The sequence below is a fragment of the Meles meles genome, chromosome 8 (genome assembly GCF_922984935.1).
Source record: "Meles meles chromosome 8, mMelMel3.1 paternal haplotype, whole genome shotgun sequence".
Lineage (NCBI taxonomy): Eukaryota > Metazoa > Chordata > Mammalia > Carnivora > Mustelidae > Meles > Meles meles.
The window spans coordinates 61,381,882-61,397,130 of record NC_060073.1 but is presented as its reverse complement, the minus strand read 5'-3'; the positions used below and the strand labels follow the sequence as shown (position 1 = coordinate 61,397,130).

Sequence of the window (15,249 nt, the reverse complement as noted above, 5' to 3'; positions counted from 1 at the left end):
GCCCCACTGGGGCCCCAGGTCAGTGCGGGTGCGGAGTCAGAGTTGGCTTGTGACTCTTTCTCCCTCTCGCTCTGCCCCACCACCCCACCTCCAACACACTGTCTCTCATAAATAAAATCTTAAAAAAAAAAAAACTTTTCAGAACAAATGCATCTAGCTGATTTTTTAAAAATAAGTTTTAATTTTAGAATAGTTTTAGATTTTCAGAAAAGTTGGGAAGACAGAATTCCCATATACCCCACACCCAGTTTCTTGTACTATTAATGGCTTACATGAGTAAGGTATACTTATCACAAATAATAATCAATATTGATACATTGGGATTTTTTTCTAATTTTCAATTTAGTGACATTTATTTATTAAGTTTTAATTTAATTGCACTATAGTTTACAGTGTTATATTAGTTTCAGGTGTACAATACAGTGATTCAATAATTCGTGTATCACCTGGTGCTCATTACAATAAGTGCCCTCCTTAATCTCCAACACCTGTTTCCCCCATCCCTCCACCATCTGCCCTCTGGTAACCATCAGTTTGTTCTCTATAGGTAACCATCTGTTTTTTGGTTTGCCTCTCATTTACTCCCACCCATGTTAGTTTGTTTTGTTTCTTAAATTCCACATATGAGTGAAACCATATTGTATTTGACTTAAACTGACTGGCTTATTTCATTTAGTGCAATACTCCCTAGCTCCATCCATGTTGTTGCCAATGGCAAGATTTCATTCTTCTTTATGGCTGAACAATATTCTGTTGCATAAATACACCACTTCATTATCTATTCATGTACATGGGATGTTTCCATAATTTGGCTATTGTAAATAATGCTACTATAAGCACAGGGGTGCATGTATCTCTTTGAATTAGTGTTCCTGTATTTTTTGGATAGATACCCAGCAGTGCAATTACTGGATCATGAGGTAGGTCTATTTTTTAACTTTTTTCTTAAAGATTTTATTTATTATTTGACAGAGAGAGACAGCAAGAGAGGGAACACAAGCAGAAGGAGTGGGAGAGGGAGAAACAGGCCTCCCACCAAGCAGGGAGCCCAATCGTGGGCTCAATCCCAGGAGCCCAGGATCATGACCTGAGCTGAAGGCAAACACCTAATAACTGAGCCACCCAGGCACCCCATATTTTTAAACCTTTTTTTGTATGTGTGTGTGTGCACATATATAAATGTACATACATATATATACATGTGTATATATATATATACACACACACATATATACATATATATGTGTTTTATTAACATATAATGTATTATTTGTTTCTGGGGTACAGGCCTGTGAATCATCAGTCTTACACAATTCACATCACTTATCATAGCACATACCCTCCCCAGTGTCCATCACCCAGCCCCCCCATCCCTCCCACCCCATTCTACTCCAACAGCCCTCAGTTTGTTTCCTGAGATTATGGAGTCTGTTACGTTTCCTGAGATTATGGAGTCTGTTACGGTTTGTCTAATTTTTAACTTTTTGAAGAACCTCCATGCTGTTTTTCATGGTGGCTGCATTCCCACCGACAGTGCAGGAGGACTCCTTTTCACCACATCCTTGCCAACACTTCACTTGTTGTTTCTTGTGTTGTTAATTTTAGTCAGTTTAGGTGTGAGGTGGTATCTCATCGTAGTTTTGATTTGCATTTCCCTGATGATGAGTGATGTTGAGTGCCTTTTCATGTGTCTCTTGGCCATGTGTAGGTTTTCTGTGGAGAAATGTCTGTTCATGGCTTCTGCCCATTTTTTAATAGGAGTATTTGTTTTTTGGGTCTTGCTTTAGCAATTCTTTATATATTTTGGATACTAGCCCTTTATTGGATATGTCATTTGCAAATATATGCTCCCATTCAGTAAGGTGCCTTTTAGTTTTATTTCCTCCAGATACCGCATTTATAATGGAAGTCCATACTTTCAGATTTCCTAGTTTTTAACCTAGTGTCTTTTTTTTTTTTCTATTCCAGGATTCCAACTAGAATACCACATTACCTTTAGTTGTCAGGTTTCCTTAGGGTTCTGCTGGCTAAAACTGTTTCTCACTTTTCTTGTTTTTTGATGACTTTGATAGTTTAATAAGGAGTACCGGTCACGTATTTTGTACAGCCTCTCAGTGGGGTTTGCTTGATATCTTTCTATGACTAGACTGAGGCTAGGGGCTTCTGGAAGGAAGACCACAGAGGTGAAATGCCATTCTCATCCCAACATATCAAAGGGACCTACTATCAACATGACATCACTGGCGATGATGACCTTCACCTGCTGAGGTAGCATTGCAGTTTTCTCTCCACTGTAAGGTTACTTTTGTTTCCTCCTTTCTGGATTGTACTCCTTGGAAGAAAGTCATTTCATGGCCCACCCTTAAAGAGTGGGGAATTCTGTTCTACCTCCTTGTGGGCAGAAGCGTCCTGTTTTCCAATCCCACATCCAATCAGTCACTAAGCTCCATCTGTTTTACATCTTAGGCACCTCTTAAGCCTCTTCCTCCTCAGAGCCATGGTCTTGCTTTGGCTTTCACTTTCCAGCAGAGCCTTTCCAACTTCCTCACTATCCTGACCACCTTGCCTCTACCCTGCCAAGACTTTTGCCCACACATTGCCCACAGTTAATCCAAACCGCTGACCCTGGCACACAGGCATGCGGTGATCTGCTCTCGCCCCATCTACCCTAATCTCTCCTACCAGGGCACACCAACCCCCTTGCTCCTTGCTTCTCAGAATGCTTGAGCATGAAAGGCATGCTTGCAACTGCCCCAACTAACCACTCTCTCTCTCACATCCACATTCATCTTTGGACCTACCTCTCTCAGACCCTCCAGTGTGTATATATACACACGCCACTGGCCCTGCCTTCCACCAAGCTAACCCTTGCTTATTTTCTTTTCCTTATGAAGTTTATATGCACAGAAGAGCAGCATTAGAACATTCCTTATTGAAGGAATGTTGCCCCTGTGTGCTCCTCTCTACCTACTTAGTATTCGCTTGCTTTTATTCATTGTTTCACTACTATGCATCTCCTGTGGTGTACTTGTAAATATTTAACCAGCTCACCGGATAGAAAGATTTATTCATTTGACAGAGGGAGACACAGCGAGAGAGGGAACACAAGCAGGGGGAGTGGGAGAGAGAGAAGCAGGCTTCCTCCCAAGCAGGGAGCCTGATGCCAGATGCAGAGTTCCATCCCAGGATCCCAGAATCATGACCTGAGCCAAGGGAGACACTCAACAACTGAGCCACCCAGGTGCCCTTACATCCTTACCAATTCTTGATATCAAATTTTTAATTTTCTTTTAAAGTACATGTACACATATATACATATACACGTGTGTGTGTGTGTCTTAAGTAGGCTCCATGCCCAACATGGGGCTTGAATTCACAACCCTGAGATCAAGAGTTGCGTGCTCTACAAACTGAACCAGCCAGGCACCACTGATGTCATGTTTTTAAATGTTTGCCAATGTAGATGTGAAACAGCAACTCATTGCAGACTTTGATTTGCATTTTTTTTCTCTTTTCATGTTTATTAACAATTTGTTTTTTACTGTGAAAGCCTGTTTATGTCTTTTGCCCATTTTTCTTAAGATTTTACTTATTTGTCAGAGAGAGAGAAAGAGCACACAGGCAGGGGGAATGGTTGGCAGAGGGAGAGGGAGAAGCAGGTTTCCCACTGAGCAGGGAGCCCAGTGTGGCACTTAATCCCAGGACCCTGGGATCATGACCTGAGTCAAAACCAGATGCTCAAAGAACTGAGCCACTCGGGTGTCCCTCTTTTGAACATTTTTCTACTGGGCTTTTTCTGGGGGTAGGGAGGACTCTTCATGTTTTATATTTGTTGAAAATAGATAAAATACAAACCCCTTTCATTTCCGAGCTTGTGTTTTTACCATTTTTTTTAGTGGGGTAGAACTTACAAATCTTTTCCTTTTGGGTTACACTTTTTATGTCTAAGAAATATTCTCTGCAGAGGGTCATAAAGATCTTCACCTATATTTTCTTTCTTCTTCCATTTCACTCTTAAGTCTTTAATTCACCTAGAACATTTTTTTTTTTTTGGGTATATGGTACAAGGTAGTATCATTTTCTTCTTTTTGATATCGTGTTGTCCCAGAACCATTTATTTAGCAGTTCTGTTTCCCCCACCAATCTGTATTGACTGCTGCGTTATGTATAAACTTTCCATATATGCGTGGGTTTGTATCTGGACTACTGGTCCACCGGTCTTTCCCTGGGCCAATGCCACACTATAACCCTTCCTTTTCTCCTCCTCCATCTTCAGGAGCTTCTTTTCTAAGTACTACTCCTTTACTCCTCTCAAATGTAAATTTCTTAAAAAAGGATCCAGGGGTGCCTGGGTGGCTCATTCAGTTAAGTGTCTCTTAATTTTGGTTCAGGTCTTGATCTCTGGGTCCTGAGATGGAGCACTGTGTTGGGCTCCACCCTGGGTGTGGAGCCTGCTTAAGATTCATTCTCTTTCTCTCTCTCTCTCGGTGCAGTCAGTTAAATGTCCAATTCTTGGTTTTGGCTCAGATCATAATCAGGTGGTGAGATTGAGTCCAGTGTTGGGCTTAGCACTTGAGTTTCTTTCTCCCTCTCCCTCTGCTTCTCTCCCACCATGCCCTCTTTCTAAAAGAAAAAAAAAGAAGAAAGAAAAAAAAGACCATCTCTCTCCCTCCCTCCTCTCTTAAAAAAAAAAAAAAGGATCTAATGTCAGTCAGATGGGGAAAAAGAGGGCTACGTTTTAAAGCTGATCTCTAACTGTGGATGAAAACGCTGTGTCCCTTGATGGCATTTCAGATATTAGTGACTGAGACATTTAAGAACTTTTTTGGGTCCTCTGAAACCACACTATTAAGAGGAGGACCTGCTTTAAAGTAGCTATTTCATATCCTTTGAGGCCTACTTTAGGTATATTTGGAGGAGTTAAAACACACTTCTGGAGTTGGGCCAAAGGACAGAGAAATCAATTAAAGACCTAAGAAGTCAACTACAGGTTTGGGGTAAGTTGAGGGGTCAGTTAGGAAAACCAGCCCTACCCGGGGCCGATGGAACCTCCTTTGGCTGTCCTTCTGGGGGCAAAGAGAAGCTGGTTGATTCCCTGGAGTGGACAGTGATGGACGTGGTTGAATATTTTATCGTGGCCAGCTTTCCGAAGCAGGCAACAGCTTTCGAAGAGTGGGATATCAATGGCCAGTCTTTATGCAGTGCACTGATAATGCTGACTGGCCTGTCCATCTACCTGGGCCCAGCCCTGAAAATCTATGAGCACTACATCAAGGTGCTGCAGGAAGGCCACTTTGAGGATGATGACCTTGATGGCTTTCTAGGCTGAGCACCCAGCCCCCCCGCTGCCCCAACCCATTCCAACCCCCATCTACCAAGACACCAGAGTCTAGGAACTGGAGGGGGTTACTCTCAGCCCTCCTAAGATTCCAGTGAGGGGCATTCCTCCCTACTCGTCTCTTCGCTGGGTTTCCCCAAGCATACACACATGTGGTCCCCAGCACATCCTGTACCCTACCACAGAGGAGTGTGGAGTGGGACAGGGCCTGCTCATTTCACCCCAGGAGGCCAGCCCTCCCCCCAAGTCTAGGACATTTGGGGGAAAAATGGGGGCTTTCCCTCTCCCCTAGACCCTCTTCAGTTCCGCCAGATGTTTCTTATATGTTTTGTTCTGCCTGTTCATTTTGGTGGGTGGTCTTTCCTCTCTTCCCCAGTTGGGTCTGCCCCTGGCCTCTGGCCCCTAGGGGCAGCTGGAGTGCGGTCCGAGTCTTCCCTAACAGTCTCTTTCAGTTGGTTGTCACTCCAGCTGGCTGTTTTGCTTTTTAATATTGCACTGAAGGTTTTTAAAATGAAGTTTAAAAAAAGAAAGCTGAGTGGTCAGAAAGCAACTATATCTTTTTTTTTTTTTTAAGATTTTATTTATTTATTTGACAGAGAGAGAGATCACAAGTAGGCAGAGAGGCAGGCAGAGAGAGAGGAGGCAGAGAGAGAGGAGGAAGCAGGCTCCCTGCAGAGCAGAGAGCCCGATGCGGGGCTCGATCCCAGGACCCTGAGATCATGACCTGAGCCGAAGGCAGCAGCTTAATCCACTGAGCCACCCAGGCGCCCCGTGAAAGCAACTATATCTTGATGCTGCTATGCTCACTTCAGATTTGTGTGACCTGAACCAAGTTTACTTAATGGCCCCACGTCTATTTCCTTGAATAAATGGGACTATGAACATAAACACCACCACAGGGCAGATGTGAAAATATTAAATACAACTATACAAAAGCATGTATAGAAAATGCTTCCTTTGCTTTCCATTGAGGTAATAGAGTCAGAGCCCAAGTTCCAAATCCTGTCCATTAGCTACTAGTTTTACGAGCTTAAACAATTTCTTAGCCACAGTTGCCTATTTACAAAGTGAAAATATGGCATTATTTTATTTTTTATATTTCTGAGCTTTCTTGTGGGTTTTAATTTGCACTTAACTACTGGAATTGAGCGTCTTTTCGTGTGTAGGGCCTTTTTTTTTTTTTAAACTCTGCTCAGCAGGGAGCCTGCTTCCCTGTCTCTCTCTGCCTGCCTCTCTGCCTACTTCTGCCTACTTGTGATTTCTGTCAAAAAAAAAAATAAATAAATAAATAAATTAAACCCAGAGGGTTGGGGGGAAGGCCTTGTTCAGCCTGGGACTGGCTGAGGTGAACATGGGAACAAGGAGACACTATCTGAGGGACACCATGTGTGCAGGGGCTGGGGCGAAAGGGGAGATGGCCGGTGTGGCTGCCACACTCTACTCACAGAGGTATTGAGCAAGTGAAACATTGAGAATTATGACAGCTGAGTAGATTCTCACTGTTGGGAGGAAGGAAGTTTATATGCAGAAGACTAGAATAATCCCAGTGGAGTTGGACTGGAATTAGGGGACTTCAGTGTGAATTTATGATTTTTTAATATATATACAGAATGAGGGATGTTGAAATGGGAGACTCCACATCAGAGTACTGTCCACTGATAGGGCCTAGAAGCAATAATACCCTAGTAGTAAAGAGTATACATATAGTGCCCAGATCTTGATTTCCAAATGCTGTTCTCCACTAAAAGGAACCACAGCTATCTAGACAAATAGTTGATTCCAGGATTGGGATGGGAAATTATAAGATGAAACTTGAATAGCTTGTGGTATCAGAAAATATGGAAGCACTAAAAGAATGCTATTAACACATCAAAAGGACATAACATCAGGATGCCTGGGCCGCTCAGTCGGTTAAGCATTTGGCTCAAGTGATAATCCCAGGATCCTAGGATCGAGTCCTACCTCGGGCTCCTGCTCAGCGTGGAGCCTGCTTTTCCGTCTACCTGCCATTCCCCCTGTTCCTTCATGAATAAATAAAACGTTTTCTTTTTAAGAAAAAAAAAAAAAAAAAGGACATAGGATCCATCTTGAAGGGGCTACCACTGGGTCCAACTGAGAAAAATTAACCACCAAAATAAATAGTAGCAATAATGGATTATAATCCATAAAATAAAATACAAATTCATGTGTAGTCCATACTAATAAACCTACGGTGAATGAGTGAGTGAATCAGTAATTAAATAAATGGCGGAGAAGGGAAAGCCTCACAGTAGAAAGCCAATTATAAATGTAAAAAGAATGATGGAATTATAAAATCACTATTTGGCAGTTAGAGTAGGAATAACTGATTCAGACAGAAGTCCTCAACAAAGGCTGCCACTAGATGATGCAAGTTTGATGAGGAGCAGTATAGTCATATAGTCTCAAAGTAGCTCTCCACAAACTACTAACTTTGCCATGGAGAAACCTGGTTGGCACCATTTTAACCAACTTAACCTCACCTGATTATGATAAAAGGTGGACAGACCAAGAGTTGGCAAGGACATGGAGAAATCAGAACCCTTATACACTGCCACTGAAGAATGTAAAATGGTGTAGTCACTTGGAAAACAGGTGGAAGTCCCTAAATGTTAAACAGATACCACATCCTTACAACTCTTCTCAAGTGTGAAATGATTTCAAGGTGAAAAGTAAATTAGGAGCTCCTGGGTGATGTAGTCAGTTAAGCGTCTGCCTTGGGCCCAGGTCATGATCCCAGAATCCTGGGAATGAGCCCCGAATTGGGCTACCTGCTCAGAAGGGAGTCTGCTTCTCTCTCTCCCTCTGCCCCTTGCCCTACTCATGCTCTCTCTCGCTCACTCTCTCTCTCAAATAAATAAAACCTAAAAAAAAAAAAAAGCAAATTAATAATAAAAATACAAAATTTATCCACAAAGAGACATGTTCAAGAAAAAGAAACCTTTACTCTGGCAAGGCTACTGTGAGGACTGTGCCTGGCACCAATTACATGCACGCTATTGGATGCCACTGTCAGCTTTCTATTCAGAGAAATAGATGCACTTCTCATAAGAAGTCACAAGGGGGCGTCTGAAAGCCAAGAAACGAAGTCTAGCTTACCTGAGCCTGTACAGCTGCAGATGGAGGTTGTCCACCCTTCCCTACCCAGAATGCACTCCTCAACCCAAAAGGGGAAAAAAGGCTGTCTGCTAACACTGGGGAGATTCCATTCACAGTAGACAAGACTTTGAGTCACTGAAGAGCTAGCCTCCCTCCTCCTGTTTGGATCTAGAGTTCAGGGAATTTGTCAAGGGTCACTGCACCCATTACAACCAGACTATCACAGCTCTGACGGCAGTGAAGAACAAGTCCTGGAAGAGGAACTCACAGACATACCTGCTTGTGTGAACTCACCCAATCCTCCTTCATCCTGTCTTCTTCATCTGACTTCTAAGAGGTTCCCTCCAGATCTCCTTGGATCCAATGTTTCTGAGCTCTGGAATATGTCCCTTTGGGTCTACCTGACCTTATCACAAATCACTCCTTAAATGGAACTGGTCAAGTCCCAGAGGTCTTGAGACCGTATAGCGTAGCAGAAGACACAGTCTTGGAGACAAACTAAGCAAGGCCCAAATCAAGGGTTTGGTACTTAATTTCTTGAGCCTCAGTTTCCTTATCTATAAAACAAAATGCCACTTCCTTATATAAATACAGTCCCTAGTATAGCATAGATGACCAGTAATATTCAATGACTATTTAATTTTCACAATTTAGGCATATACAACAGGTAGAAAAAAATGGATTTAAAGTTAAGATAAACTGTGTTAAAATTTCTGTTCCCTATGACCCTTGGCCAATCAATTCATCTGAGTCTCACTACCTGCATGTCATAGTGAAGTTATAAATATTACATGCGAATATACCTTTAAGAATGCTGTGAACCATACTGTTACCCCAGCCAGATATTGGCTTCTTCCCTTAAATAAATCAGATCTTAGCCTACATTGCTCAGCTCAAGTGTTGTGTTGTCCAAGAAACCTTTTCTGTAATAATCTCTAAAATGTAAAACTCCAGAAAGTGTTAAAAAGAACGATGGAGGTCTAAATGTACTGAAAGAACTCAGAGATTCTAAGTGAAAATAAAACACGGAATTCATGCATTATGACTCCATTTTTATATTCAGGGGGGAAAAAAGTGACCATGTTAAATCCTTGCTTAAAACTCTTCTGTGGGTTTCTTGCCAACCAAATGAAATTCAAGCTCATTACCTGGGACTCAAGCCCCTTCACTGCTTGGGCCCGGCCCACCTCTCCAGCCTCATCTTCTACAGATTAGCCTCACCATCCTATGAGCGCTGGGTTCCAGCTATGATGAAAGTGCCCTTTATTATTTCTTCCTCTAAGTCTCAAACTTTAGCATGCATCAGAATCACCTGGCCAGCTCTACCCATAGAATTTCTGATTTAGGGCTGAGGTGGGGCCTAGGAATTTCTATTTCTATCAAGTTCCCAGGTGATACTGATTCGGCAGGTAAGGGACCACACTCGGACAGCCAATTCCCTTACAATGATAGGATTCAACTTTATTACCTGTACATGGACTGATCAACCCTATCAGTTTGCCTAGGACTGAAAGTCCCACGTAGCGGAAAACCCCTCAGTCCAAGGAAAACTGAGACAGTTGGCTTCCCTACCTGTATACGAATCATTCACAGGCTCCTGCTGAAAGGATAGCTACAGCTAACAAGCAGTCTTTCTCTACGGGTAGGCCAACAGGAAGTGCCCGAGAAAGGAGTTCCATCAACTCGAATGGCTTTTTGCTGGAATAAGAATATTTAACAAAGTTTTTCAAATTCAGACTCTTCCAAACACATTCTCTTTATTTCCTTCAGAGCACAGGCTTTAGGCCTCTGGTCCTTGTAAACATTTAACACAATGGTATGAGATCAAAGTGTAAGCATCCATGTCCTTGCCCTGTGCTGTTGGGGTGAGTGTATATAGGGAGTATGTGCGAGCTTCTTACTCAGTTCACAGTAGGTCTTGTCATGGAATGATACTTCCACATGGGCCAATGCAGCTGATTTTCTGTGACACCCAAAGGGTGCCCCAAACAATAAGGGGCCATGGTCCTTGGGAAGGACTAATGTCTTTGTTGATTAGAGCCAATATTTTTCATTAACTTCATCCTTTTCCAAGGAGTCAGAGGTCAGAGAGCTGATAGCGTCGCACAAGACCATCTCGACAGCATGTGTAGATCTGCTTCTCCCATGTGGCTACCTGGAACATAAAAGTTCACAGCTCAAAGGAAGCCTGGGAGTCTTCCATTTCAAGATAGAAGCTCGTCATTGATCTCCATTAGTACAAGTGAGTCTAAGAAGCTCTACTGACTCCAAAGATAAGAGAAGAATTAGATCCATGATCAATATTTTAAAATAGCCAGTTAGGATCCAGGTCCCTTAGGACTACAGAACAGAGAAACTAATCAGCCAAGTAGAGAGCAAACCCTTTAGTGTGGTGCATAGTTGAGGGCAGAGGGTCTGGATCTGGGAAAGGAGTTGACCCATAGAGTGGCCGGTGTATCCCTGAACCTTATAAAATTATATTCAAAGAAGTTCTCAATATGTGCCTGCCTGAGATTTCATCAACTTCTCAAAGAAATCTGAGGCAGCAGCTACGTGGAGGAGTGAGGCACATGCTGGGGCTGCGCCACGGCACCACGGGCTGAGATGAAGGCCACTCTAGGTTCCGCCACCACTACTGCCACCTTGCTTGGAGAGCGCACGGTGTCCGTAGGGCCGCCAGCACTATGGATGGTCCAGTGCGGCGTCACCTCCTCCAAGACTTCTGGAGTTTCTCAACCTCATCTTCAGGGTCAGGGGGAGCTCACATTATGGCCTTTTAGGCTATGTGAGAGCCCGTCTTCATCACTTATGATGACGATGACCACTTCTTTGAAGATGTGCATCCTCTCATCCCTGCTATAATGATCATCGCTATAGAGCCCCACTTTTCATTTTCGGGCTGACTGGCTACAGTGCCCCAGTCTGGGAGAGCTGCTGTAGATGTGCCACATTTGTCATCATTCTACTCTTGGTTTTTGTCACAGAAGCTGTTGTAGTGGTTCTGAGATACATTTACAGAGCGAAGGTGGAAAAACGAGGTTGATCAGAGCATCCAGGAAATAAGACCTACAGAGGAACCAGCCCTACAATGGAACCAGCTAGTCAGACTGGGAATAATAGGGACTGGTTCAAAGCAACCAAAAACCAGTGTCCCTCTCCGCTGCAGCAGAGAGACAGCCAGCACCTGTAATGGTAGGTGGGCCCACACCTCTGACCTCCATGCTGAGGGGTGTTGATGTCCTAGGGGTGAAGGAGCTACAACCAGTCACGTGCATATGATCTGGGAGGGCGGGCCCGTGCAGCTCTTCAGCGGCTAGATGTGCTGTGTGCATGTACTGTCCTATGCAGGAGTAGAGATGCTGTATATGAGCTCCTCACCACTGGCAGAACTTATGCATATGAGAAAATGCACGTCTGAGCTTTTTAGACTTGTTCTGCTTTGGAAGGTTAGTCAAGCAGGTTTACTTTTAGTAGTTCAGCCACATTTAGTTAAACCACACATTACACAGGTGTTGGACAGAGCAGCTTGGCTCTTCATGTGCCCACCTATGATTTTCTTTTCCCTTGTTCTATCTGGCTCTCCATGTCCCTAGGATTTTAGGCACAACAGTGAATGTTATCATTTCAGAGCCATTTGTGAGTTGCACAGTGTGGAAGAATGAGAGGAGGACCTGGGCCTGCTTCTGTTACCTCCATGCAGCAATAGAACTGCTACCAAAGTATCACTGGGTCTTTTCGATCTTTACAGTGGAGAACTCTTGGTCAAAGGATTTGGGGGAGAGAAGGGGGAAGCCAGCTAAGGTTCAAGTTAATACCAGATGGTGCCCCTCATCAGTGTCCTTTTAAAAAACATACACTGCAGTTCAATAACATAGCACTGTACAAAAATGACCAAAATAGTTCATCTTCAAAATCAGACTGATTCTTGAAACTAGAGGTTTTTAATCAACCTTTATAAGAGCATAATATATGTGTTTTTAAAAAAATTCTATTTATTTGAAAGAGAAAGAGAGAATGAGAGAGAGCATGAGAGAGGAGGTCAGAGGGAGAAGCAGACTCCCTGCAGAGCTGGGAGCACAGTACGGGACTCCATCTTGGGTCTCGAGGATCATGACCTGAGCCAAAGGCAGTGGCTTAACCAACTAAGCCACCCAGGCGCCCCTATGCACTACTTTTTAAAAACAATTTGTGTGTATGTGTGTATGTTATTGTATGATTGGGCCCACCCATCATAAATCTAAACTCATTAGGATTAATGTACCCATGCAGACTAGCAAAACAGTATGTAGATGAGATCTCAATTGAAAGAAAGGAAGAGAAAAAGCCTGAGACTCAAAGGTTAAGAACCACTAATTTAGTGCAAGAAGTATGAATTCTGGAAGTAGCTTAATCTCAGGTATGCTAATGTGTACCTACATGACCTAAGGCAACTTTCTCAATCACTCTGGACTCCAGCTTCCTCACTTATAAAATGAAAATGGTTATGTTGATTCACTATAGAACACTATGCAGGAATTTAAAAAATGAAGTGGATCTATCTGCATTTATCTGAAAAGAGCTCTAAGATGTTAAAAAAGTCACAGAACAATACAATACATACAGAATGTTTTCAGTTATGCACAAACTAAAGATAAAACTATATTATTTACATAATTACATAAACACAAAGATGTAAGTGAAAAATTTCCAAAACCAGTCTTGAAAGATACATGCCTAAGTGTTAATGCTAGTTACTCCTGGAAAGAAGAGTAGAACTAAAAAGGTCTTAAAGGGGACTTGAAAGTTGTGTAATTTTGTATTGTTTGAATTTTTATAGGTATGTATTAACTGTATAACTTTAAAAAAGTATAAAAACAATAGAAATAATAATACTTATACCTCAAGAATAATAACAATGAAATAAGATACATGTAAAACATCCAGCACAATGTCTAGTCAAATATTATTTCCCCTTTTTTCTCTTTCTAATCAAATGAGATAGTCTTGAACTTTAAATAATAATGACAGCTAAATATTTATAGAAGATTTAAAATTTACAACTATTTTTCATATACATTATCTCATTACTCTCATTTTATAGAAGAACTGACAGACTGAGGAGGTGAAGTGATTTTTCAAGTTTCTAGAGCTAAAAAGTGGTGAAATCACTTCTGACTCAAAATTCTCACTGACTTTTATCTCATCCATAAGTATTTTATCATTCAGAATGCCCACAAAGTAGCTGGATTCAGTCCCTCAAAAGCCTTAGATCTCAGGTGGGAATCACCCAGGTGCCTCTCGGGCCTATACCTTGAACACAGGGTCACAGTCAGCTCCAGTGAGCTCAATGAGATAGTCTAGGTCTTGCTGGACAATGAAACAGCTTCCATCACCTAAAAGGCAGAAAGAAAAATTTAGAGAACTAAAGAAAAGCTGCACGCAAAGGAGCTTTAAAAAAAAAAAAAAATCAGTATTGTAGTTTATTTCAGTACATCACGAGCCTAAAGAAGTTTATCCCAAGACCCAGAATGGCAAACAGGCCTCATTATGTGGGTCAAATATGAGGACCTACAGTGGCTGCCTAGAGTGTTGGGTTAGAGGATCTGAAGGACAAGTACAAGCTCAGTGGGAAGAAGGGCTGTCTTTGATGAGCAATACCTGCCAAGGGCACAGAGCAAGTCCCTTCAGGCTTATAAAGGACCGCAAACTTACCCTGGCCAATGATTTTTTTTTTTTTCCATTTTATTTTTTCAGCGTAACAGTATTCATTCTTTTTGCACAACACCCAGTGCTCCATGCAAAACGTGCCCTCCCCATTACCCACCACCTGTTCCCCCAACCTCCCACCCCTGACCCTTCAAAACCCTCAGGTTGCCCCAACCTCCCACCCCTGACCCTTCAAAACCCTCAGGTTGTTTTTCAGAGTCCATAGTCTCTTATGGTTCGCCTCCCCTCCCCAATGTCCATAGCCCCCTCCCCCTCTCCCAATCCCACCTCCCCCCAGCAACCCCCAGTTTGTTTTGTGAGATTAAGAGTCATTTATGGTTTGTCTCCCTCCCAATCCCATCTTGTTTCATTTATTCTTCTCCTATCCCCCTACCCCTCCATGTTGCTTCTCCATGTCCTCATATCAGGGAGATCATATGATAGTTGTCTTTCTCCGATTGACTTATTTCACTAAGCATGATACGCTCTAGTTCCATCCACGTCGTCGCAAATGGCAAGATTTCATTTCTTTTGATGGCTGCATAGTATTCCATTGTGTATATATACCACCTCTTCTTTATCCATTCATCTGTTGATGGACATCTAGGTTCTTTCCATAGTTTGGCTATTGTAGACATTGCTGCTATAAACATTCGGGTACACGTGCCCCTTCGGATCACTATGTTTGTATCTTTAGGGTAAATACCCAGTAGTGCAATTGCTGGGTCATAGGGTAGTTCTATTTTCAACATTTTGAGGAACCTCCATGCTGTTTTCCAGAGTGGTTGCACCAGCTTGCATTCCCACCAACAGTGGAGGAGGGTTCCCCTTTCTCCACATCCTCTCCAGCATCTGTCATTTCCTGACTTGTTAATTTTAGCCATTCTGACTGGTGTGAGGTGATATCTCATTGTGGTTTTGATTTGTATTTCCCTGATGCCGAGTGACGTGGAGCACTTTTTCATGTGTCTGTTCTGGCCAATGATTTTTAACAAGGACTTGTCCATATACATGTTTTAATATGCTCCCCAATTATTCTTCTATCTATAAACTTGACCGGATACATGAGGCAAAGGAGCAAAGTTGTTATACCAAGAAAATAAAAGTAT

The 15,249-nt window shown here is 42.5% G+C and overlaps 1 protein-coding gene and 1 pseudogene across 5 annotated transcripts in view; one reads left to right on the top strand and one right to left on the bottom strand.

Annotated features, from left to right (window-relative positions):
• Positions 1–9,918: 9,918 nt before the first annotated feature.
• The window catches only part of PAAF1 (proteasomal ATPase associated factor 1), a 41,667-nt gene continuing 36,336 nt past the window's right edge, over positions 9,919–15,249 (bottom strand). The window contains exons 10-11 of one of the 5 annotated variants that reach the window (XM_046016623.1): positions 13,745–13,827; positions 9,919–10,610 (exon numbers count right to left, since the gene is read on the bottom strand). In XM_046016623.1, the coding sequence (XP_045872579.1) occupies positions 10,533–10,610; positions 13,745–13,827 (161 nt within the window). In that variant the 3' untranslated portion in view covers positions 9,919–10,532. Of the gene's footprint in view, positions 10,611–13,744; positions 13,828–15,249 lie in introns of those variants that run through there. The other 4 variants (XM_046016620.1, XM_046016622.1, XM_046016619.1 and 1 more) reach the window with 4 other exon arrangements.
• LOC123948108 lies at positions 11,144–11,873 on the top strand (annotated as a pseudogene).